The sequence below is a fragment of the Somniosus microcephalus genome, chromosome 5 (genome assembly GCF_052327205.1).
Source record: "Somniosus microcephalus isolate GS21.2 chromosome 5, FLI_Smic_1.0, whole genome shotgun sequence".
NCBI lineage: Eukaryota > Metazoa > Chordata > Chondrichthyes > Squaliformes > Somniosidae > Somniosus > Somniosus microcephalus.
This window is the reverse complement of record NC_140991.1, coordinates 56,808,741-56,834,291: the sequence shown is the minus strand read 5'-3', so window position 1 is coordinate 56,834,291 and position 25,551 is coordinate 56,808,741. Positions and strand designations below refer to the sequence as shown.

The 25,551-nt window shown below is 48.7% G+C and overlaps 1 protein-coding gene across 3 annotated transcripts in view; it reads left to right on the top strand.

Annotated features, from left to right (window-relative positions):
- The window catches only part of LOC147117050 (integrin beta-1-like), a 166,022-nt gene that overhangs the window by 102,258 nt on the left and 38,213 nt on the right, over positions 1 to 25,551 (top strand). For all 3 annotated transcript variants that reach the window (XM_085987645.1, XM_085987646.1, XM_085987647.1), the window contains exons 7-8: positions 10,130 to 10,282; positions 13,048 to 13,143. In XM_085987645.1, coding sequence (XP_085843771.1) covers positions 10,130 to 10,282; positions 13,048 to 13,143 — 249 coding nt within the window. The remainder of the gene's footprint in view (positions 1 to 10,129; positions 10,283 to 13,047; positions 13,144 to 25,551) is intronic.

Sequence of the window (25,551 nt, the reverse complement as noted above, 5' to 3'; positions counted from 1 at the left end):
GCTGACTGCCCGTACCCACAGAGCGCACCGGCTAACTGCCCGTACACACAGAGCGCACAGGCTGACTGCCCGTACACACAGAGTGCACAGGCTAACTGCCCATACCCACAGAGTGCACAGGCTAACTGCCCATACCCACAGGGCGCACAGACTGACTGCCCGTACCCACAGAGCGCACAGGCTGACTGCCCGTACACACAGAGTGCACAGGTTAACTGCCCGTACCTACAGAGCGCACAGGCTGACTGCCCCTACCCACAGAGCGCACAGGCTAACTGCCCGTACCCACAGAGTGCACAGGCTAACTGCCCGTACCCACAGAGCGCACAGGCTGACTGCCCGTACCCACAGAGCGCACAGGCTGACTGCCCGTACCCACAGAGCGCACAGGCTAACTGCCCGTACCCACAGAGCGCACAGGCTGACTGCCCGTACACACAGAGCGCACAGGCTGACTGCCCGTACACACAGAGTGCACAGGCTAACTGCCCATACCCACAGAGTGCACAGGCTAACTGCCCATACCCACAGGGCGCACAGACTGACTGCCCGTACCCACAGAGCGCACAGGCTGACTGCCCGTACGCACAGAGTGCACAGGTTAACTGCCCGTACCTACAGAGCGCACAGGCTGACTGCCCCTACCCACAGAGCGCACAGGCTAACTGCCCGTACCCACAGAGTGCACAGGCTAACTGCCCGTACCCACAGAGCGCACAGGCTGACTGCCCGTACCCACAGAGCGCACAGGCTGACTGCCCGTACACACAGAGTGCACAGGTTAACTGCCCGTACCTACAGAGCGCACAGGCTGACTGCCCCTACCCACAGAGCGCACAGGCTAACTGCCCGTACCCACAGAGTGCACAGGCTAACTGCCCGTACCCACAGAGCGCACAGGCTGACTGCCCGTACCCACAGAGCGCACAGGCTGACTGCCCGTACCCACAGAGCGCACAGGCTAACTGCCCGTACCCACAGAGCGCACAGGCTGACTGCCCGTACCCACAGAGCGCACAGGCTGACTGCCCGTACCCACAGAGTGCACAGGCTAACTGCCCGTACACACAGAGCGCACAGGCTGACTGCCCGTACACACAGAGTGCACAGGCTAACTGCCCCTACCCACAGAGCGCACAGGCTAACTGCCCATACCCACAGAGTGCACAGGCTAACTGCCCGTACCCACAGAGCGCACAGGCTGACTGCCCCTACCCACAGAGCGCACAGGCTAACTGCCCGTACCCACAGAGTGCACAGGCTGACTGCCCGTACCCACAGAGCGCACAGGCTGACTGCCCGTACCCACAGAGCGCACAGGCTGACTGCCCGTACCCACAGAGCGCACAGGCTGACTGCCCGTACCCACAGAGCGCGCCGGCTGACTGCCCGTACACACAGAGCACACCGACTGATCTCCCGTACCCACAGAGTGCACAGGCTGACTGCCCGTACACACAGAGCGCGCCGGCTGACTGCCCGTACCCACAGAGTGCGCCGGCTAACTGCCTGTACACACAGAGCACACAGGCTAACTTCCCGTACCCACAGAGTGCGCCGGCTGACTGCCCGTACCCACAGAGTGTGCCGGCTGACTGCCCGTACCACGGCGAGAAGGCAGCTGTGATTTTGAGGCATTGGCCTCATTAACGTCAGGTCCGTGAGCTGCGGGGTACCAAACGAGTGTCCCAGTGCAGCTTGTTGGTCTGAGGCCTCCCAAAATAGGGCCGCCTCTGCCGGCAGCAAGTTAAGTGTGGTAGGCGCTGGGAGTCTCGGGTGGCAGCAAGTTAAGTGCGGTAGGCGGTGGGAGTCTCGGGTGGCAGCAGGCCAGGTTATTTTTGTGGGGCCCCAAAAAGGTAATCCCAACTTTATCTTGGCTGGGCCTCATTAGCTCCATTGCCTGTGGAACTGGTCACTGTGTGCACGGTGCACTGTCCAAACCAGTTCTAACCTAAGACGGCAATGGGGATGTAGGGGCAAAATACTGCAAATGCTGGAGATCCTGCACCAAGTCCCGTTCACCCATCACCCCTGTGCTCGCTGACCTACATTGGCTCCCGGTCCGGCAATGCCACGATATAAAAATTCTCATCCCTGTGATCAAATCTGTCCACGGCCTCGCTCCTCCCTATCTCTGTAACCTCCTCCTGCCCTACAACCCTCCGAGACCTCTGTGTTCCACCACCTCCGGCCTCTTGTGCATCCTCCACTTTTGTTGCCCCACCATTGGCGGCAGTGCCTTCAGCTGTCTGGACTCTAAACTCTGGAAATCCCTCTCTAAACCTCGCCGCCTCTCCACCTTTCTCTCCTCCTTTAAGACCCTCCTTAAAAACTACCTCTTTGACCAAGCTTTTAGACACCCATCCTATTATCTTCTTCTTTGGCTGGCTGTCAATTTTTTGTGTGATTACGATCCTGTGAAGATCCTTGCGATGTTTTACTACAGTAAAGGCGCTATATACTTGCAAATTGTTGCTGATCAACACCACCACAACCAGATTCATTCCTATTCATGGGATCTTGCTGTGTGAAAATTGCCTGCTGCCTTTGTCTGCAAAATAACAGTGACTACACTTCAAAAAGTTGCACTGTATGTGAAATGTTTTGGACCATTCTGAAAGATGTGAGAAAAGCAAGCCTTTTCACATCCTTTCGAGGCTTTTGATCTTAATTACTTGTCCTGCTGGCAAAAGCTATATATTTGCTGTCAGTAAATTAATTTGGGCTAATGGGCTCCTGTATGTCTGCCTCAGAACTTTCAGGCAGATGCGCTTCCGTTAGTTTTGCGAGCTGGAATAGTATGTGGGGCTCGCTGCTGGGACACCTTAGGGGGAATTTTAACTCTCACGGGGCCCACAAAAATAATTCAACACTTACTTTGCTGAGCCTCTTCTCCTCCATCGCCCGAGGAACTGGTGGAAGCCTGCACTGCACAGGCTTCAACCAGTTCGCACCTAAAATGGCAAGCGGGGTCCTATTTACATCTTAGAACCTCAATTTCCATATCAAAAGGGGTTTCTCGCCTGAATCAGGCAGGTGCTTTGGACACCCAGACGTAGGCCCCATTTAAAATGACCTCAGCCACATCTCCGGTGTTAACGGGGGCGATAAGACCATCGACCCCGTTTTCAGGATGCTAACGCCAGAAGAAATGAGTCAAAACCAACCCCCATATGTTTTGTATAGTGTCAGGCGATCTTTTGCACTGGGTTCGTTGAGTCAGGTTATTGGGGACGTCAAGCTGGGCAACGGTATTTTGTAGGCTATCCATTCATTATCCAGCAAGAGAGTAAGTGGGCGCTCGTTTTATTGAAGCTGCAGAGAATCTGCTCCGACAGTTGAAGCACACTGTCACTTGTACTTCTTCCTGGCATGAAATTTACTTGGCTTGAGCTGAAAAAGCTAATGTGCTTGAGGCAGTGTTGGAAGCGGTAGGTGACAGCTGTCCCCAGGAGCTTTCCCAAGAAGCTTAGTAAGCTGATGAATGGTGTTTTCTGAGGTCATTTGAATCTTTTACTTAGTTTATGTATTGTTGTCAGCACGGCTGACTTCCAACAAGTGAGGAGTAGCCCATCACTAGGGTTTTAGTGAAGCTCTCTGGAAACATTGCCATCATCTTGGCAGCAGTTTTGCACAGCATACATTTTATGACCTCGTCTTCTGGTGTTTTCCCACACACACTCCTTAGCTTCAGCTGGCATTTTGAAACAGTGGTGTGTGGGCCAAGGTCCTTGTGTGGCCGTCTGATCCAGCATCTGCCTTGTTGCTTGTATGAGCTGTGCCTCATGGTTGGAACAACTCTCATTGGGTTTTGATCAACCGCCTTGTCCCGCAACTGTCAAATCCTTTGCAGTTTGATCTAACATGAATGCTGTAGAAATGATACTTAAAGAGGTCAGCTTTCTCCATTTCTGTCTCTGCACTGTGGCCAAGACTATGCAGTGTAGCTGTGTCTTTTATTTTGCCTTTAACCTGCGCATGGAAGCGTTTAAGGGCCATAAATGGTCCCATTTGTTCAGAGTCTGGTTTTAAGAGATGCTGGATCTTGGCTTGGAGACAGTTATTGCAGTTTCTGTCTCTTTGAAGCAAGTTTTAATGAAATCCCTCCGCTACCTGTTCTTTTAGCTTTATCGCTCTTCAGTATGTTGTAGTGTCACAGCAGTGCTGTCCCTAAGTGCCTTTTTGATTAGCACTGCTGCCTCTGCTGCTCATGTTATTGCATCTTTTAAGCATTTTCCATCTGTTTCTGGTTCACCTGGGGTTTGCGGGTCAGAAGGATTTTCAAATAAGTGCAATCTGAATGGAAGCCAGTCAGCCCTTTTGTAATTGCAGTCTAGTGTTCTGAGTGGTTATAGGCGAGCAGAAAGATTTAGCATCAGCGTGACTGTTGGGTGATCGCACTTCACATTCTCCCCAAACCTCAGGCTTGAGTACTCACTGGCAATAGTTGGTGTCCCGATTGCTAGGTTGAACATGTCACTGGAGTAGAAGCTACTGCTGTAGAAAGGAGGCTCTGGGCTTTCAGAGTGCTACAACCTAGATCGTGCCTTTGCGGGCTGTTTAGGTGCATACCATGGATCCCCACAGGCCACAGGTTTAAATCAATGTTCCCATTAATTTGCATCTATCTCAAGCTGTAAGTATTACAGTAAATGAAATGATCAGACTACAGCATAAAACAATCCTTACCATACTTCTGGGACCATTACAATTCAAACAAGACAAACCAACAAGTAAGAAACAGAAATAAAAACAGAAAATGCTGGAAATACTCAGCAGGTCAGGCAGCATCTGTGGAGAGAGAAACAGAGTTAAGGTTTCAGGTCGATGACCCTTCGTCAGAACGGAAGTGCAAATAGAACTGAGTTCCTAAATTTTGTGGACCGCTGTTGGCTTGTATATAGACTATAATAATTTGGACGCTCTGCTGTAGAAACACATTACCTATAGGATCACTGAACCTGCTGCCCCATGGTTTGCATTGAATTCCATGCATTGAGTTAGCATGTTACCTCGGATTAACGTGTTATTGTAGGAACGGAGGTTCCTAGCTGAATAAAGTATTCGACTCGATGAATCAAATCAACAGGCTTTAATGAACAACGAAGTTAGCAGGGAAACTACAGGAGAAACGGTATACAGGTCTATACAGCTTGCTGGGCACTCGACGACTACTGGAAGATTCTGGAAGCTGACGTCATGACGTCATCACGTTCTTCGCGCCACTGGTGGTCACGTGAGCAGCGTCATGACGTCATCACGTGGAGTGCAGGAAAACACCATACAGTACAGTTAACAGGCAGTTTAAAGGTGCAGTCCGCGGTTGCACTATACTGTAGTTAAAGGGATTATTACTAATTGTTCTGAGACCTTGGTGGCTCCGCCACAGGCGCCCCCCCAGAATCCACTTTAACAGACATTGTCAACCGAGTAGGAGGCTTAATGATCCTGGCCGAATGGCGGCGAAACTCAGGCAGCGGAAACGGGGCGTTACTCGAAGAACCAGTGCCGGATTGCGACAGAAGCGGCGTCTTGGGCGAGGCAGAAACGGTGGTCAGAGGTGCAGGCGCGTCGGAGGCCGAATCGGGCTGTTCGACGGTGGGCTGCTGCACAGCTGGTCTGGTGGCTAACAGCGGTCGGCCACGGCGAGGCGGTTGGGCAGCCACGACAGGCTCAGTCCGATCCAGGTGGGCTGGTTTGAGCCGGTCAACAGAAACAGTATCAGACTTTCCACCGACTTCGACTGTAAAGAACTTTTCCCCTGATGAGATGACACGAAAAGGTCCGGTATATGGCGGCTTGAGTGGGTCTCTGTGACCGTCGTGCCGAATAAAGACATAGTCCGAACTCATGAGCTCTGTCGGAACGTGAGGTCTCTGCAGGTCGTGCTGCGAGGTTGGGATGGGCCGGAAATTCCTAGCCGCCTCCTGATGCAGCAGGAGCTGTTGAGCTGCAGACCATGGTTCGGTGTGTGGAGGGAGGAAGTCACCTGGCACTCTGAGTGTCTGGCCATAAACCAGCTCAGCCGATGAAGACTGAAGATCCTCCTTTGGTGCTGTCCGGAGGCCTAGCATCACCCATGGGAGCCTATCCACCCAGTTGGGTCCTCGCAGGTTGGCACGGAGGGACGCTTTGAGGGACCGATGAAACCATTCGCACAGGCCATTCGCCTGCGGATGGTACGCGGTGGTACGGTGCAGCTCGGTACCCAGGCCTTGTGCCACTGCGTTCCACAGCTCTGAGGTGAATTGCGGACCGCGGTCCGAGGAGATGTCCGATGGCACCCCGAAGCGAGCTACCCACGACGAAAGAAATGCCCTGGCTACGTCAGCTGCAGTGGTGGCGGCCAAGGGAATCGCCTCTGGCCACCTGGTGGTCCGGTCTATGACTGTCAGGAGGTGTGTGAATCCACGTGAGCCGGGAAGGGGGCCTACTAAATCCACGTGAACGTGGTCGAAACGGCGCTCAGGCACCGGGAAGTTTGCCAGCGAGGCCTTGACGTGACGGTGAACTTTGGACTTTTGGCAATCGACGCAATTGTTTGTCCAGTCCCGGACGTCCAAATGCATGCCTTTCCAAATGAATTTGCGGGACAGTAGCCGTTGAGAAGCCCGCATCCCCGGGTGAGATAACCCGTGGATTGCCTGGAATACCTTCTTGCGCCATTCGACCGGCACGATGGGCCGGGGCACTCCCATGGATGTGTCGCACAGGAGCATGGTTCCTGCCTCTTGAAACGGCACGTCTGCAACCTGCCAACTGGAAGGCGTGGTCCTAAACGCTTGTACCTCTGGGTCTGCCAGTTGATCCCCTGCCAGTCCGACGAAATCAATGCCCAGGTGGACTGCCTGGACTGGAACTCGGGAAAGGCAAACTGCCACGAGATTATCCTTGCCTGACACGTGCCGCAAATCCGTCGTGAATTCGGATATAAACGTAAGGTGGCGCTGCTGCCGAGCTGAACAAGGCTCCGCCGCTTTGGCCATGGCGAAGGTGAGCGGCTTGTGGTCCACGAAGGCAGTGAACGGGCGGCCTTCTAGGAGGAAACGGAAATGCCTGATGGCCAAAAACAGGGCTAGCAGCTCTCTGTCAAAAGTGCTATACTTTCGCTCGTTCTTGCGCAGTTGGCGGCTGAAAAAGGCTAACGGCTGCCAACCCCCGTCGACCCATTGCTCTTGAACTGCTCCGATGGCGTAGTCGGAGGCGTCCGTAGTGAGGGCCACAGTCGCGCCCGGAAGTGGGTGTACCAGCATAGTTGCGTCTGCCAACGCCGCCTTGGTATCGCGGAACGCCTGGTCCATTTGCAGTGTCCAAGTGAGAACATCCTTGCCCGACTTTCCCTTTAGTGCTTCATACAGCGGTTGCATCAATCGGGCCGCTTTGGGGACGAAACGATGATAAAAATTTACCATCCCCAAGAACTCTTGCAGGGATTTGACCGTGCGAGGCTGCGGGAATGCGGTAACTGCCTCTACCTTGGTGGCTAGTGGGACGGCGCCTTCTGGGGTAATCCTGTGTCCCAGGAAATCAATGCAGGATACTCCGAATGTGCATTTGGCCGGATTGACAATAAGGCCGTGTTGGCTGAGTCGGGCGAAAAGTGTACATAAATGGGCCATGTGAGCTGTCGAATCCTTACTGGCTATTAGGATGTCGTCCAAATAGACAAAAATGAAGGGTAGGTCCCGTAATACAGAGTCCATCAAACGCTGGAATGCTTGAGCTGCATTTTTCAGACCGAATGGCATGCGGAGGAACTCAAAAAGGCCGAACGGAGTGATGACTGCCGTTTTGGGGACGTCTGGAGGGTGCACCGGAACTTGGTGATATCCACGAACGAGATCCACTTTAGAAAATATAGCGTTTCCAGCCAGATGAGCCGAAAAATCTTGGATGTGGGGAATAGGGTACCTGTCCGGTGTCGTGGCGTCGTTTAAGCGTCTGTAATCCCCGCAAGGACGCCATCCGCCACCTGGTTTGGGTACTATGTGCAGTGGGGAAGACCAAGGGCTGTCCGAACGCCGGATGATCCCAAGGCGCTCCATGGTCTGGAACTCAGCCTTTGCGGCTGCCAGCTTGCCGGCTTCTAATCGCCGCGCCCGAGCGTAAACTGGTGCTCCGGTCGTGGAAATATGGTGCTCCACCCCGTGCCGTGTGCTTGTAGCTGAAAAAGTGGGCCTGGTGAGCTCCGGGAATTCGCCGAGTAGGCGCGTAAAGCCGTCTTGCGACGGAACCGCGCAGGCCACCGACCAGGACACGGCGGTGCTGCGGTGGCAGGGCACTGCGTGGAAAGTGGACGCATTAATGAGTCGGCAGTGTTGGACGTCGACCAGCAGACCGTTGGCGCAGAAAAAATCGGCCCCCAGGATGGCCTGTGAGACCTTGGCTGTAATAAAGTCGCAGACAAAACGTTGACCGGCGAAGGTTAAGTTTACCGTCCATTTCCCGAACGTACGCATGGCAGCGCCATTTACTGCCACAAGGGAAAGCCCTTGGCTGCCGGATAGTAGGTCCAGCTTTGAAACCGGGAGGATGCTGCACTGTGAGCCAGTGTCGCACAGGAACTGGCGGCCCGTAACGGAATCCGTAACATAAATGAGTTTGCCCGCTGAGCCCGCCGCCATAGCTAACTTGCTGTGATTTTTAGACCTTGTCATCCGTCCGGGAGGACACGGGCTTGTTGGAGTTTTTTTTGTTGTTGTTTTCTTGAGGGAAACTGCAAGGAGGCCGACAGCATCGAGCTTTGGCGCCAAAACGGGCGTGGTACGCGCACCATCCTGCTGGGGGCGGGCTGGTTTTCTCTCGCGTGGGGGAAAAGCGCCTCGCGGCTGCACAACATTGCTGAGTAACAGTAAATATCTTGTCTGCCTCTGCAGCGAGTTCAGCACCGTCTGTGATGGCTGTGTTGGCCAATGCCGCCTGAACCGGTTCGGGTAGCTGGCAGAGGAAAAGTTCACGGAATAAAAAGCATTGGGGTTCCGCACCCAATAGCGTGAGCATTTGACTCATCAGCTCTGACGGTTTTGAGTCCCCGAGGCCGGGCATGGAAATAAGCTTGCGTGCCCGCTCCGACTTATTAAGATCAAATACCTGTAGCAAACGGGCTTTAAGCGCTTCGTACTTGCCCTCCTCCGGTGGGCTTCCAAGGATGCTGACGACCCGCGAGGCCGTGGCACTGTCGAGAGCGGCAACCACGTAATAATAACGGGTCGCATCCGCTGTGACCTCCCGGAGAGCGAACTGTGCTTCTGCCTGGAAAAACCATGCTGCTGGCTGCTGTTCCCAGAACTGCGGCAGTTTAAGGGCGACGGCGTTCGTGTTCATCCTCGACGAAAGTTGTCCGACGAGATCGGGGTCACCAATGTAGGAACGGAGGTTCCAAGCTGAATAAAGTATTCGACTCGATGAATCAAATCAACAGGTTTTAATGAACAACGAAGTTAGCAGGGAAACTACAGGAGAAACGGTATACAGGTCTATACAGCTTGCTGGGCACTCGACGACTACTGGAAGATTCTGGAAGCTGACGTCATGACGTCATCACGTTCTTCGCGCCGCTGGTGGTCACGTGAGCAGCGTCATGACGTCATCACGTGGAGTGCAGGAAAACACCATACAGTACAGTTAACAGGCAGTTTAAAGGTGCAGTCTGCGGTTGCACTATACTGTAGTTAAAGGGATTATTACTAATTGTTCTGAGACCCTTGGTGGCTCCGCCACATTATCTCCAAAATGGAGGGCCTACCTGAATAGGCCTTGATTCCTAGTGGGCAGTAGGCTGATATAATAGAGCTTTTCATGCCAGGTGGACTTTGGCTGCAACATACCAGCAGCATCAGATACTGTTCCTTCTTCCCTATCTTTTTGGCTATATCTGATGATAGTGTAGGATGCTGAATCTGTCTTTACCGGACAGGAAGTTCTCATTCATAGCTACAGTGTCATTTTTCTGTAACATTCGCAATAACTCTCTGTTGGCATGCAGAATACTTTTCTCTAAAGCATGGCACAGACCTCTGAAATCCACTGTCCAAATTTGACTCTACATCCTTTTTATTTTCCCCAAGTAAAACTGTTCTTCAAAATAAATACACACATTTAGTTTATTTAAGTCTGCTTTATCTTACAGGATATAATCGGCTGGCGAAATGTCACTCGACTGCTTGTCTTCTACAGTAATGCAGGGCTAGGCTTTGCTGGAGATGGTAAACTCAGCAGAATGCTGCCAAGTGATGGGAACTGCCACCTCGATACTCAAGGTGTCTACACGAGTCGTCATCAGGTAAGCTTGCTTTTGATCTTAGCAGACTCAACCTAAAAATCTCGTACAGACGATACAGCTCTTTTAAGGAAAAACTTCCACTTGCTCTTCTTGTAATACCGAAATCTATGTATAAATATTTCATATTGGGTTATACAGCATTAGAACATTTTCCATTGTCTTCTAGAACCTAAGGCCATGATTTTATCGGCACTGAGAGGGCAGATTTGGAGGCGGGTCAAAGGGTAAAATTGTTTTGAATGACGGCGGGGTCCGATCTCGCCGTCAACCCGCCTCCAAACAATTTTCTCAAGTGTCGGGTCCCCGATTTGCGCATGGGCCCGACACCTAGTGGCGGGAAGAGGATTAAAGCCAATTAACTGCCTGTTGACAGGTAGTTGAGAGTAGTTGACAGGCTTTTTTTTTTATTTTGCCACTTCTGCCTCGGGTTTCCCGACATCCAGAGACCACGCCAGGTAAGTGTGGCGTGTGGCGTGTTGTGAGTCTGCTGTAATGTTTCTGCATTGATGACAGCTGCAGAAGTGGTGTGAAGGATCCAATGGTGCACTGGTGAGTTTCAGAGGTAAGAAAATGTTGGGAAAATCATTTTTAATGCATTTATACTTTTCTGTAGGTAACAAGTTTTGAATTGACTGTCTAGCCCCACCTCATTGGGAGAACCTCTCTCACCAGTGACAGATCGCTTCTGTCACCTCACCTGCAGCTGCCAGCTGTTCTAGTCTATGGAGGGAGTCATTGGAGAGCCTGTGTGAAAGAGCTCACCTTTGTACAGTGATTGTCAGTGTTTGCAGCACCTCAATGCTGTCAAACACTGAGAAATGAGCTGTCAAAGAAAAATTGTGCGTGGTCCCATTAAGAAAACCGGCAGACGAAACGTCATCAAATGACATAATCTGACCAGCTTCCTCTTAATTGGCCGGCAAGCCTGCAGGGCGGTCTTAACAAGGCCAATCAATGTAAAATCACGTCCGTGGGCTGGATGCAGTTGGGGGCGGGACTGGAACCCGGAAACCAGCTGACCCGCTCCCAAGCCGCATCCATTTGCAAAATTGCGGCCTTTGTGTTCTCCCCACAGCTTACTGTCCCACCTAGCTTTGTATCGTCAGCAAACTTGGATACATTACACTCCATCACTTCATCTAGGTCATTAATATAGATTGTAAACAGCTGAGGCCCCAACACTGATCCTTGCGGCACCCCACTAGTTACAGCCTGCCAACCAGAAAAAGACCCATTTATCCCTACTCTCTGTTTTTTGTCCGTTAACCAATCCTCTATCCATGCTATTATATTACCCCCAACTCCATGAGCCCTAATCTTGTGCAATAACATTTTATGTGGCACCTTATCGAATGTTTTTTGGAAATCCAAATATACTACATCCACTGGTTCCGCTTTATCTACCCTGCTAGTTACATCCTCAGAAAACTCTAATAAATTTGTCAAACACGATTTCCCTTTCATAAAACCATGTTGACTCTGCCTAATCGTGTTATGATTTTCTAAGTGCCCTGATACCACTTCTTTAACAATGGATTCCAACATTTTCCCAATGACTGATGTCAGGCAAACTGGCCTGTAGTTCCCTGTTTTCTCTCTCCATCCTTTCTCTAGTGAAGTTATGGCATTGAGCTAAACCATCAAGAGGAAATCTTCTGCCTGAGACTTTTAACTCTGTTCTCTCTGCTCTGTCTACCAACCAATCCAGCCTACAACATTCGCGATTGGGCCATCGGGATCGACATTTGAATCGATAAGAGCGGGGTGAGGAGGGGAAGCAGACCAGATGTCCTTTAAATGTGAACTGGTCTCCAGTGACTGAAGGAGGGAAGGATGGGGAGGAGCCACCGGCCACAGTCCCTGGCTGGACTAACTCAGCAGGTGTTGGGGGGGGTGGGGGCGGCAGGCAGTTCATGTCAGCCTGTGCTGTGCTCTGTTGTATAATGTGTTTTATTAACGGAGTCAGACAGCTTTGGTGGCTCTCCCTGAGGACTGAGCCACACCTCCCTGAAGCTGGGTTTCTGCGGTGGGGTGTGGGAGTCAGTGAATTGATTTAGTTTTGGTTTTACTTACTATTTTTATAACTTGCCGTGTATTGTAAAAAGCCGTAAAATTGCACAAAATCTTAGTTATAAGTTACTTATATCAAAGATGTTTCTGTAGAATCATTGGAATTTACTGGGTGTTTCTCATTGTAGTCGATACTGTAGAAACATCACGAGAGTAGTTTTGTTTAAACAATACTTATCCTAAATCTTTCTAAAAATGTTTTTGTTCTTGATTTATAAATTATGTTGTTATTCATCTCACTGAAATCTTTGTCTTCTACAAAACAAAAAGACAAATAGTTTATTTGGTGTCTGGTGAGACTGAGACACTCAACTAAAGTAAATGCAATAACACTCGCAAACAGTAGGTAAATGTCATGTGATCAAGTGTCACGTGTTCGAATGCCGCGCGATCAAACATCACGTGATAAAATATCACATGATCAAACCTCCAGGAAGATGTCCAACCAGAGTTGGCAACCCTGCCAGTGATGCAGCTGGACGTGTGTCTTTTCTGCATTGAATCAGTAAGATGTTTTGCAGCCCTGTGAGATGTAGTATAACAGATTAAATTGTAGAAATCAAAATGTTGTTTAGGTTGGGAATTGGTCTAATGTGGTCATTTTGCACAAATATCAATAATAAAGTTGGTGTTGTGCATTTTGTATTTTTTGTATTTTGCAATCATGCAAATTCTGGAACTTTTTTTATTTACAGAATCATCCATCCATTGCTCATTTGGCACAAAAATTAAATGACAATAAAATCCAGCTTTTTTTTGCTGTTAAAGAAGAGTTCAAGGATGTTTACAAGGTAAGAAAGCCTAGATATTCTGGCTCACTGCCTGCAGTTGTTTTACATACAAAGGATTACATTGCATAGGATATCTGGCACAGAAACAGGTCATTCGGCCCAACCAGTCCATGCTGGCGTTTATGCTCCACTTGAGCCTCCTCCCATCTTTCCTCATCTAAATCTATCAGCATAACCCTCTATTCCCTTTTCCCTCATATGCTTGTCTAGCCTCCCACTAAATGCATCTATACTATTCGCTTCAATCACTCCCTGTGGTTGTGAGTTCCACATTCTCACCACTCTCTGGGTAAAGAAGTTTCTTCTGAATTCCCTATTGGATTTCTAGGTGACTATCTTATATCAATGGCCTCTAGTTATGCTCTTCCCCACAAGTGGAAACATTGGCCCAGAAATTCAGGTCGGGGGCTTCCTGCGGGTGTAAGCCCCCGACCTGCACTTATCTTGCGCGCCGGCCGTTGAGCTGTGGGCCCCCATGGAATTTCAATCCGGGGCCTGGTCCAGCTGCCGGCGCGCAGTGCTTGCATATCCCAGGGGCGCAGTTAGTTCGATGCGTCCCCTGGGATCACGTGGGCCATGGGGAGCCAATCGGAGCAGGGAATGCTCCATTCATAAGTCTGACAGGAAGTGCTGTCAAGACTTATAAATACTACGGCTCCAAAATAGCACTAAATCTTCAAATAATTTTTTTTTTTAATCACATTTTTTAAATAAACTATAAATTACATGAAATAACTATTTTAAACAATAATTTAAATTTTTGAAAAAAATAATTTTATTTTCTAACGGGGCTAAAAATAAACTTACCTTGCTTTCAAGTATTTAAAAATAATAAACCTGTGGAAAAAATGTTTTAATTTTAATTAATTCACCACTTACCTTGTAAAAAGCAGGCCTTACGCCTGCTTTTTACATTTCTAAATTCTGCAGGATTACGTTCCCGGGAAAGCCTGTAAAAAAGACCGAAGTTCGATACGCACGCGCAGTCCCTCCTGCACACACGTTCGACCTCTGAACCCCTTCGTTCAGGGGAACGGAAGTGCCGGTTTCCCGCGCATGCGCAGTGCATGCAGGAAACCGGCACTTTCATTGGGCCTACGGGTGAGTACCCCGTGCATACTCACCCGTGGAGACCCAAATTTCTGGGCCATTATCTGTATCTACTCTATCAAAATTTTTCATAATTTTAAAGACCTCTAGTAGGTCACCCCTCAGCCTTTTTTCAAGAAAAAAGAGACCCAGCCTGTTCATCCTTTCCTGATATGTATACCTTCGCATTTCTGGTATCATCCTTGTAAATCTTCTCTGCACCCTCTCCAGTGCCTCTATATCCTTTTTATAATATGGCGACCAGAACTGTACACAATACACTATGTGTGGTCTAACCAAGGTTTGATACAAGTTTAGCATAACTTCTCTACTTTTCAATTCTATCCCTCTAGAAATAAACCCTAGTGCTTGGTTTGCTTTTGTTATGGCCTTGCTAACCTGTGTTGCAACTTTTAGTGATTTGTGTATTTGTACTCTGAGATCCCTTTGTTCCTCTACCCCACCTAGACTCACACCCTCCAATAAGTGACCTCCTTATTCTTCCTACCAAAATGTAATACCTCACATTTATCTGTGTTCAACTTAATTTGCCAATTATATGCCCATTCTGTAAGTTTATTCATGTCCTCCTGTAACTTGCTGCAGTCCTCCTCTAACTTGTTGCAGTCCTCCTCAGTATTGATTATCCCCCCCAATTTGGTGTCATCTGCAAATTTAGAAATTGTGTTTTTGATTCCTAGGTGTAAATTATGAACAGCAGTGGTCCCAGCACTGATCCTTGTGGAACACCACAACCCACCTTCTGCCACCCTGAATAGCTACCCTTTACTCCTTATCTCTGCTTTCTGTCCTGAAGCCAGCCAGCAATCCATTCTGCTATTTGTCCCCTGACTCCGCATTCTCTGACCTTGTCTATCAGTCTAGGTACCTTATCGAAGGCCTTTTGAAAATCCAGATGTGGACCTGGTACTGACAGGCCTGGAAAATTGCTCGGGGATGCACTCTGTCCCACCCCTGTCTTCCTGCGCCTCCTCCCCATTTCCTTGGAGTTGGTTCCAATAGAGACTGAATGTTTCTGCCCATATGTAGGTGGGTGCATCTAAACTACACGCAAAAGAGGGAAATACATTCTCCGACGCATTTCCTAGCATCATTAGAAAGTGGCATGCAAGGGCTGCCTATTAAGCCTAGTTATCCAGAATTCAAAAGTTGGTGGAAAGGACAAAAACATTTTTTTCTGTTAATCAGAACCTGCGCAATCATTTGCACAGACTTCCTGAAGAAATTATTGGGCCAGAAATTCCAGGCCAGAAGCGTGAGTACGGTCGGGTTACTCACGCATCTGACCGTTGGAAATGCCGGCGTTCAGCAGGAACAGCGCATGCGGGGAACGCCGGCATTTCCAGACCCGAGGTCTATTCACAGCGCGTGCGACTGCACAGGCAGCGCTTGCGCAGTGAACTTTGTAGATTTCACTGATGGATTCAGTGAGGGTAAGTCCCTAGAACTTACACGTGAAAAAAGCAAGTGTAAAGTTGTTCATTGGCTGGGGAAGGAGATATATTTTATGGAGGAGCTTATGAAATGCAATATTTAGGTTTGGGAAAGGGAGGGAAGTTATTTTAAGAAATTTTAAGTAAGTTTTAAACTTTAATTTTTTTTTTTTAAACGGGTTTTCAGAACGGTAGGTAGAAGGAGCAATTGTGGCTGTGTGAATGGAATGTGAGAATGAGTTATGTATGTATGTCCACATATATTCCTTTACGTATATGTATGTATGTTTTATATTCCTTTACTAATGTGTATGAATGTATGTTTTTAATTATGATTTTCCAATAAGTTACTTTCTCTGAAAGTCATAATTAAATAATACATTCATACACATAAGTAAAGGAATATATACATAACACGCAAAGGAATATATACAGACATACATACTTTCAGAAGCTCCACGATAAGAAATATCTTCCTCCGCAGCCTCTGGAGCAACTGTACCCATGCTTTTTTCATGTGTAAGTTGTAATGACTGGACCTCACTGAAAGCATTAATGAAAGCGGCGAATTATACTGCGCACGCGCTGCCTGTGCAGTCGCACGCGTTCTGCCTCTGAACCCCTTCGTTCAGAGGACAGGAAATGCCGGTTTTCCCCACATGCACTGTGCATGCTGAAAACCGGCATTTCATCCGGCCAGATGCTTAAGTACCCCGACCGTACTAGCGCATTTGGAAGGGAATTACTGGGCCAACATTTTACATGTCAATAAAATAAAAAATTTAACAATTGCACGACTTGCCCCCTCGCATCTGCGACTGAGGGTCCAAGGAGGTGCATTGCGCAAGAGGTCATCATCGTACGTATCCTCACACTGTTCCCTTTGGGGAACTGTATGAAGTGGTGGAAGGATTTATGGCCGTGATTAACGCTCATTCCGTGACTGTAACCATCTTTGAACCAGCCATTAGGGTGGTTAGTCCTATGGCGGGAGGGTTTTACGGGCTCCCACAACCCATCTGAGGGGGGGGGGCCACCAACACCCACGGACACAAGTATCCCGCTGGATGTCCACCCAGAATTTAAAGTTGGAGCTCCGACTCCACTTGCCGGGACTGTCTGGAGTGGGGTTCAAAACCCTACTCCTTCTGGCCCAGCGGCGGGGATGCTTACTGCTACGCAAAAGGCCCACTCCGCACAAAAGGTGACACCCATACGTTTCCTGCGCCTTTTCCCTCCCCGTGACTGGAGCCCTATGCTGCCATTTCACGTTGCTAATCGGATTGGGCCTTTGTCATAGCGGTAGGATCCCCGCCGCTGGGCCAGATCAGGGTAGGGTTTCGAACCCCGCTCCAGACAGTCCCGGCAAGTGGAGTCGGAGCTCCGGCTCTAAATTCTGGGTTGACATCCAGTGGGATATTTGCGTCCGTGGGTGTGGGTGGCCCCCCCTCCTTGTATAGCTTGTGGGAGCCCGTAAAACCCTCCCGCCATAGGACTAACCGCCCTAATGGCTGGTTCAAAGATGGTTACGGTCACGGAATGAGCGTTAATCATGGCCATAAATCCTTCCACCACTTCATACAGTTCCCCAAAGGGAACAGTGTGAAGACACGTATGACGACGACATTGCTAAATAAATAAATGGAATTTAAAAAATTCTTTTAGGGCTTTTAAAAGTCTTTAAATTGCTTTAATTCTCTTTAAAACTACTTCAGATTACTCAAAATAATGTAAACATTTTAAAAAGTTTATAAAAGTTACCAAAATCTTCAACAAACTTCCAAAAACCTATTTAAACTGCTGCTTTGCATGTAAAAATCCTTAGCAGCTTGACAGAAACATTGGGGGCGTGTCCAGTGAAACTGAGACCTCAAGGGGCGTGTCTCACTTACACTGCACGCTCCTGGCTTCGCGCTGGCTGCACTCCTGGGCGGCGTGACGTCATACGCTGCCCGGGAATGTGCTTTCTATTTCTGCAAGTTCAGGCGTCCCAGAAGCTGATCGGCACGAGCGCGGGGTAAGTGCAAATACGGGGCTTGCACGCGCTGCAAGCCCCGTTCTGGAATTTCTGGGCCATTAAAATTTAGAAAAGAATTTGGCTCATTTGACTGACATCTTGGAGACTGCCATCATCCCTACGCTGCGACAGGCCTCCACTGTAAAACTCCACCCGTTTCGGTAGCACTCCCTGGTAGAGGCCGGTGAGCCTGCTCTGCTATGTAAATAATCCCAGAGCTGGATGTTCGGCCAGAGTCAAAGGGAAGTGGGAGGCATGCATCCCTTGTTGTGAGCATAGGCCAGGTCCTGCCACCTCAATTGGAAAGACTAGGCTTAAGTCTAGGCTTATGTGTTTTCAAATTGTGGCATCTTGAGCTGGCCATAGATGGAGACAGACACAGGTTAACTCCTTAACATGGTTTAATCAACACTTGCACATAAAAGCTTCTGCCATGAGGCAGCAAAAACAAAGAGTACAACCAGTACAGATCAGACTTAACTCAGGAGAGCAATTGCCACAGCACCACCTGGTGGATCAGGTTACACATAACCTCCCAGGTTACCACACTCCTCCCCCCTTAAGATTGCCGTACGCAATTCTTAAACAATAACCCTTACTAGGTACTACGTTTTAACTAACCAGTATGCTCTAACCATGGTTAACCCCTGACTAATTTAACAGGTTTGTATAAGTCTTTCTGGTTGCTTGCAAATCCTTTGTGAACGTCTTAATTCCACTTGTGGTGGATTCTCAGATTCATTCGCACTTGAGATTGGAGTAGTCTCTGATGTTGGTTTTACTCTGTCCCGCTGTGGCCTGGCAGTACCAGTGTCCACTGGCACCTTATAAGCCGTGCTGGGTCCTGGAACAGCCTCCTCTACTGCCCTTTGTTCCATCTGAGGCAGTTCCCCCTGCTGCCAGCTGAAAAGCTGATCCACATGCCGACAAACCCCTCGACCATCCCCTAGTAACACTGAGTACGACACAGGTCCTGTAATGTCCTGGATTAGTCCTGGTATCCATTTAGGTCCATAACCGAAGTTCCGGGTGTACACAGAGTCCCCTATGGCGAAATGGCGAGCTTTAGTATGTTTGTCATGGTACGCTTTTTGGTTTGTTTGTTTTGTCTCAACCTTGCTTTTGAGATCTGGGTGTATCAGGTCTAACGTGCACCGCAACTTTCTCCCCATCATCAACTCAGCCGGAGAAAGCCCCGTGGTAGCTTGGGGTGTTATACGATAACTAAACAAGGCTCTATTGAGCTTGGTCTCCAGGGTGTCACCTGAGCTCTTCCTCATGAGCTCCTTAAAAGTCTGCATGGCTCGCTCGGCTAACCCATTTGAGGCTGGGTGATATGGAGCCGAGGTGACGTGTGATTCCATTCCTTACCATGAATTCTTTGCTCCCTTCACTAACAAAACACTGTGCATTGTCGGATACAATCATTTCTGGAATACCATGCGTGCTGAAGCTGTTCCTGAGACAATTCAGTGTGGCATCAGTCGTTGCAGAGCTCACTGGATAAACGTCGATCCACTTTGAGTGAGCATCAACCAGCACCAAAAACATTTTGCCCATAAAAGGTCCCGCATAGTCTATGTGAATTCTCCTCCAGGGTTTGCTGGGCCACTCCCAGGGATGGAGTGGTGCCCCGGCAGGTGCTTTCCTCTGTTCCTGACATATAGTGCATGACTTTACCTTTGACTCAATTTCAGCATCCAAGTTAGGCCACCACAGGTAGCTCCTAGCCAGTCCTTTCATTCTAGTCATTCCTGGGTGCGATTGATGCAACTGTTCCATCAAAGTAGAGCGTCCCCGCTCTGGGACTATGATGCGTGCTCCCCATAGCACACATCCATCTTGGACACTGAGCTCGTGCTGTCTCTGTCTGTACGGCGCGAACTCCGGTCCCTCACGGTGATCTGGCCAGCCTTTCAACACATACTCACGGACCCTTGACAGAACGGGGTCCTTGGCTGTCCAGCCCTGGATTTGCGCTGAAGTCATCAGGGGACTGATCTCCTGATCCAGCATCAGGACGTGCTCCTCAGGGGAAGTACTGCGAGGAGATTTTGAGAGGGGCAGGCGGCTGAGAGCATCCACGTTCCCATTTTCCTTGCCGGCTCTGTACGTGATCACATATTCATAGGCTCTTAGTATTACTGCCCATCTCATTATTCTCTGTGATGCCATTTGAGGCACTGCTTTCATCTCATTCAGTAAGCTAATAAGAGGCTTGTGGTCAGTACTGATTACAAACTTCCTCCCATATATGTACTTATGGAATTTCTTTACTCCAAATATAATGGCCAACCCCTCTTTATCAAGCTGTGAATAGTTCTTTACCGCAGCTGTGAGCGTGCGTAAAACAAACCCGATGGGCCTTTCCGCTCCATCTGGCATGCGGTGGGCCAACACTGCCCCCACTCCATAGGGTGATGCGTCGCAGGACATTATCAGCTCCTTCTTCTCGTCGTAATGCACTAACACCCTGCTGGACTGAAGTAGCTCCTTTGACTGCTGCAACGCTTTCACTTGCTCTGGCCCCCAACGCCATGGCTCCTCCTTTCTCAGCAGTTTGTGCAGGCGTGCCAGCAGCATCGATAAGTTTGGAAGAAACCGGTTATAATAATTCAGGAGCCCTAGATAGGCTTTCAGTTCAGTCACTGAGGTGGGTGCCGGTGCATTCTGCACTGCCCGCACTTTCCCTGGTAATGGATGGAGGCCTGTGGCCTTTTACAGACTTTCTTTAAGTGCCCTATTTTTCCACAATTGTGGCACTTTGCCTTTGCAAACCTGCAGTCCTTTGCATAATGGCTCGTCCCGCCACATCGGTAGCAATCCCCAACCCCAACTGGTGGACTTTTCGTGCCAGCTTCCATCTTGAAAACAGCTCCTCCCACTGGTTTACTCCATTTCTCCTTGCTCATATTGTTTAAGTCCTTAATGTCCTCCGACCTGCACTTACCTAGCGCGCCGGCCGTTGAGCTGTGGGCCCGCATGGGAATCCGATCCTGGGCCTCCTCCAACTGCCGGCGCACAGTGCTTGCGTATCCCAGGGGCGCAGTTAGTTCGATGTGTCCCCTGGGATCACGTGGGCCATGGAGAGCCAATGGTAGCAGGGAATGCTTCATTCATAAGACCTGTCAAACCTATAAATACTATAAGCCCCAAAACATCACTAAAACTTCAAATACATTTTTTTTAAATCTCATTTTTAAAATAACTATAAATTATATAAAATAACTATTTTAAACAATAATTTAAATTTTTGAAAAAATTAATTACATTTTCTTTAAATTATTTAAAAATAATAAACCTGTGGAAAAAAATGTTTTAATTTTAATTAATTCACCACTTACCTTGTTAAAAGCAGGCCTTGCACCTGCTTTTTATATGTGTAACTCCTGGAGACTTACCCTCCCGGAAAAACCTGGAAAAAAAATGTAAGTTCAATGTGCATGCGCTGCCTCTCCGGCGCACGCGTTCAACCTGTGAACCCCTTCTTTCAAGGGAACGGAAGTTCCGGTTTCCCGTGCATGCCCGAAACCAGCACTTCCATTGGGCTTACGGGGAGTACCCCGTGCGAACTCACTCGTGGAGACCCGAATTTCTGGGCCAATATAAATTACTCAGAATCCATTCGTATCATTTAAAAGTAATTTCAGGAAGGGAATGGATTTGTACATAGAATCCAATATTTGCTTTGTTTTGGGAAGAGGGAGTAGGTTACACAAGTGTGAAGTCCAATTTCATTATATAATAAACTCTAAACTGTATGTATTAAATATTTCTAAAAGAAATCACTACCTTGTACAAAACAAACAATATTGGCATCTATGAATTTAAGCCAGTAATTCAACAGATTCAGACCAGTGTCATTGCAGACTAAACAAGGTTTACTGAAAATTCCTCTATGGATTGCTGTTTACTTTGTATGGTATTTTTTCCCTGTAGCAATGAATAAAACAGTAATAATCCATGTCACTGCGGTCTGAGTCACTGATATATGCTGTCTGATTTTAAAATTCAGCTTTGGTAATATTTCTTTTGTGAAATTGCAAGTGCTTCCATATATGAAACATAAAACCTGTTGCATTTCTGTCTTTTTCCAGTTCTGACGAAAGGCCATTGACCTGAAACGTTAACTCTGTTTCTCTTTCCACAGATGCTGCCTGACCTGCTGAGTATTTCCAGCATTTTCTGTTTTTATTTCAGGTTTCCAGCATCTGCAGTATTTTGCTTTCATAATATATATCTATTATTTATATATCTATATATATAAAGCGGCTCTTCTGTCTGTCTGTCTGTCTGTCTGTCTGTCCGCCTGGTCTCTATACGTTTGGAAGTTACAGAGCGTACCGACGCGCGCGTCACCTCAAAAGAAAGCTTGCGATTCCAGACCGGTCATCGGCGTATTTACATTTCGGCCGGACAAAAATCCCGCCCGCGGTATCCCAAAAACGTTCAGCGTTCCGCTCATTAGCATCTCATTAGCGACCGTGTGACGTCGAGGTCTTTCTACAGTTGAGTGTCGAGTGACTCGACGATTGACCAATCCTACGCTTCGGTGACCTGACCGGTCGACCAATCGGTGCGTGTGTGGGCGGGCCTTATCCTTCTGAACCGAGGTGAGTGGCCGCCATCTTGATTTTTCACGATTTTTTCCCCCACACTTTCTCTGTGTTAGGGAAATAAGGTAAATATTTTAATGATGTGTTAGGGAATTAAATAACAATTTAATGGGGGGGGGAGAGCCTCGGGAAATCGCGCGGGGGGGAGAGCCTCGGGAAATCGCGGGGGGGAGAGCCTCGGGAAATCGCGGGGGGGAGAGCCTCGGGAAATCGCGGGGGGGGAGAGCCTCGGGAAATCACGGGGGGGGAGAGCCTCGGGAAATCGCGGGGGGGGGGAGAGCCTCGGGAAATCGCGGGGGGGGAGAGCCTCGGGAAATCGCGGGGGCGCGCGAGCCTCTGGAAATCGCGGGGCGCTCGCGCCGGCCGCACTGACCGCGCATGCGCCGGCCGCACTGACCGCGCATGCGCCGGCCGCACTGACCGCGCATGCGCCGGCCGTGAGAGCCTGCTCCCGGCGCCGGCTGCCGCTCAGCATTCCCGCTCTGGCAATGGCACCGGACCTCAGGTAGGCAGGGGGATGGGCCGGAGAGAGGGACAGAGGGGAGCGGGGGAGGGAGGGACACAGACAGGGGAGGGGGAGGGGGAGGGGGTGGGGGTGGGCGACGGGAGGGGAGGAGGGGAGCGGGGGGAGGGAGGGGAGCGGGGGGAGGGAGGGGAGCGGGGGTGGGGAGGGGTGGGGAGGGGAGCGGGTGGGCGAGGGGAGGGAGGGAGGGAGACAGGGGAGGGTGGGATAGGACAGGGAGAGGACATGACAGGGAGAGGGGGGACACACAGGGGCAGGGAGACCAAGCGCCCCAAAATTGCCCTCGTGCCCCAAAATTGCCCTCGCGCCCCAAAATTGCCCTCGCGCCCCAAAATTGCCCTCGCGCCCCAAAATTGCCCTCGCAACGCGGGGCTCCCCAGCTAGTATATATATAAAGCAGTTGGTTTGTCTGTCTGTCTGTGTGTCCGCTATACACTCAAAAGTTATAGAGCGTACCTACACATATGTTATATCAAAAGAAAGGTTATGATCAGGGAAGTGTCATAGGCATATTTACTTTTTGGTCAGACAAAAATTGTTCGGACAGTATACAAAAAACGTTCAAAAATCCGCTCATTAGCAGTTGACCAATCCTACTGCTCATTAGCATTGAGTGACGTGATGGTTGACCAATCCTACAGTTCAATGACCTGATGGTTGACCAATCAGTGCATCACGGGCGGGACCTAATCCTGCAGCCTCCCGAAATTATCGCCGCCATTTTTTCCCCTGCTTTTCCTCAACAGTGAGCGGGGCAGCTGCTTCATCCCGCTGGAGCGCGAGGTGAGTTGGGGTCACTCAGGCCGGGCCTCACAACCGCTCGGCCCGAGACACAGCGCAGGGGAGCGGCAGCGGCCGTCAACCGCGCAGCCCGAGATACAGAGCGGGGGAGCGGCAGCAGGCGGCCATCAACTGCGCGGCCCTCTAAACTGCCCTGGCAATGCCGGGCCCCCCCAGCTATATATAGCAGCGTTTTCAACTGGCATCCCATTTTAGAAGTCAAGTGTTGTTAAACTACACTGTTTGATATCTGAATTCTTTGGCATGTGACTGTACACCCAATGTACTCCAGCTTTTATCATACATAACTGGGAGAAAAAGCCAATGATTTTTATTATTTAATATAGCTCTAATTGTAAATAAGTAAATAGTTTATCGTGAAATAATTTAGTAAATTGTTATATCAGAAATAGTTTCTATTACCTGTTTCTGAAAGTATTTCAATGGTGCTGCCTTCTTTAGATTGAAGCTAGTTAGACTTTTAAGGCAGAAGAAACTACAGTTCTTAGATGGGGCTGGGGTAAAGGATCAATCCTTCGGTGAACATAAAAGCAAGGATTTTTTGCCAACTGACAGGTATGAGGAAAGACATTCAGGATAATAAAAGGAATGCAACTTTAATAAAAGATTCAAATATGGCAATAAAAAGTTAAAAGCTAAGCTTTATGCTAATTGACGGAATAAACTACAGTACTGCATGAAGTTAATGAAAATATTGGCATCACAGCAAATTGCCTACAAGCAGGCGATGGAGCTAAGAGAGTATAGAATGTTTAGTGGAAATAGAAGTATTGGGCTAGATAAAGGACTGACATTATTGGTAAGGGTTGACATCTATCATAAAGGTGGAGAGGGCGAGGTCGGTGTGCTGTCGTTCTCCTGTATTGTTTTCACACATTCCACATCATCGCACTACCTGCTGTTAGGCTGAACATGTAACAGATCTCCAAACCTTACATGTTGGTACATTGAGCTCCAGGACTGGTTCACAGTTTCAGTGGCTTTGCAGTTTCAGTCACCTTGGTTACAAGGTCATTTTTAAAATGAGTGACTTTTTGTATCGCTGAATAAGATCTCCTTGGAAAACCTTTAATGTTCACTAGTAGTTAGAGCTATAATGTTAGAGACTTAAAAGCTGATTGCTCTCAGCTAAAAAGCAATGAGCCTTGAATGGCTCCAATTTAAACACATTTTTGTCAAACTGCCTTAAAAATACAACAGTGAATGTTATCGCTGTTTCCTCGTAGTAGCAACTGTCAGCTAAAGAATTCTTGGGACAAAGGGTGTTTGAGATTTTTTTTAGATTAAAAGGTTAGAATGATCCTGATAATATTATAGGACAATTCTAAACAGGCAGCAATAATCCACTGGATAAGTACAATACCCCTGTTGATCCTCTGATATTGATCTGAGAACAAGTCTAGCTAGCTCACCCAACTGCTTGTTCATGTTCAGGATTAACAGACTGTTTTCACCTTCTTCTCTTGATGACAAACCCTTGCCCTCCCTATTGAATATGGAATCTTTAGCTCTGAAAACTCCAATTGAGTCTTAATTAATTGTGTTAGATGTCTGTCTATTCCATAAACTCACAAATTGAAATCGTTATCTCTGGAAGTACATTTAGTTTGTTGCTAACTTCACTTGCCATTCTGTATTCTGCTCAAAACGTCTCCATTTCTACAATACCAAAAGAGTAGATGTACCAAAATTATTACCTGTCCACATGGCAGGGATGGTAAACTGTGATAACAATGCAGGAGATTGCGGGAGGACACAGATAGGTTAGCAGAGCGGGTAGATGTGTGGCGGGTGCAGGTCAATGCAGAGAAATGTGTTGTACATGTTGGGAAAAGAACAGTGAAAGGAAGTATACTTTAAATTGTAAGATTCTTAACAGAATGGAGAAACAGAGAGATCCAAGGAATG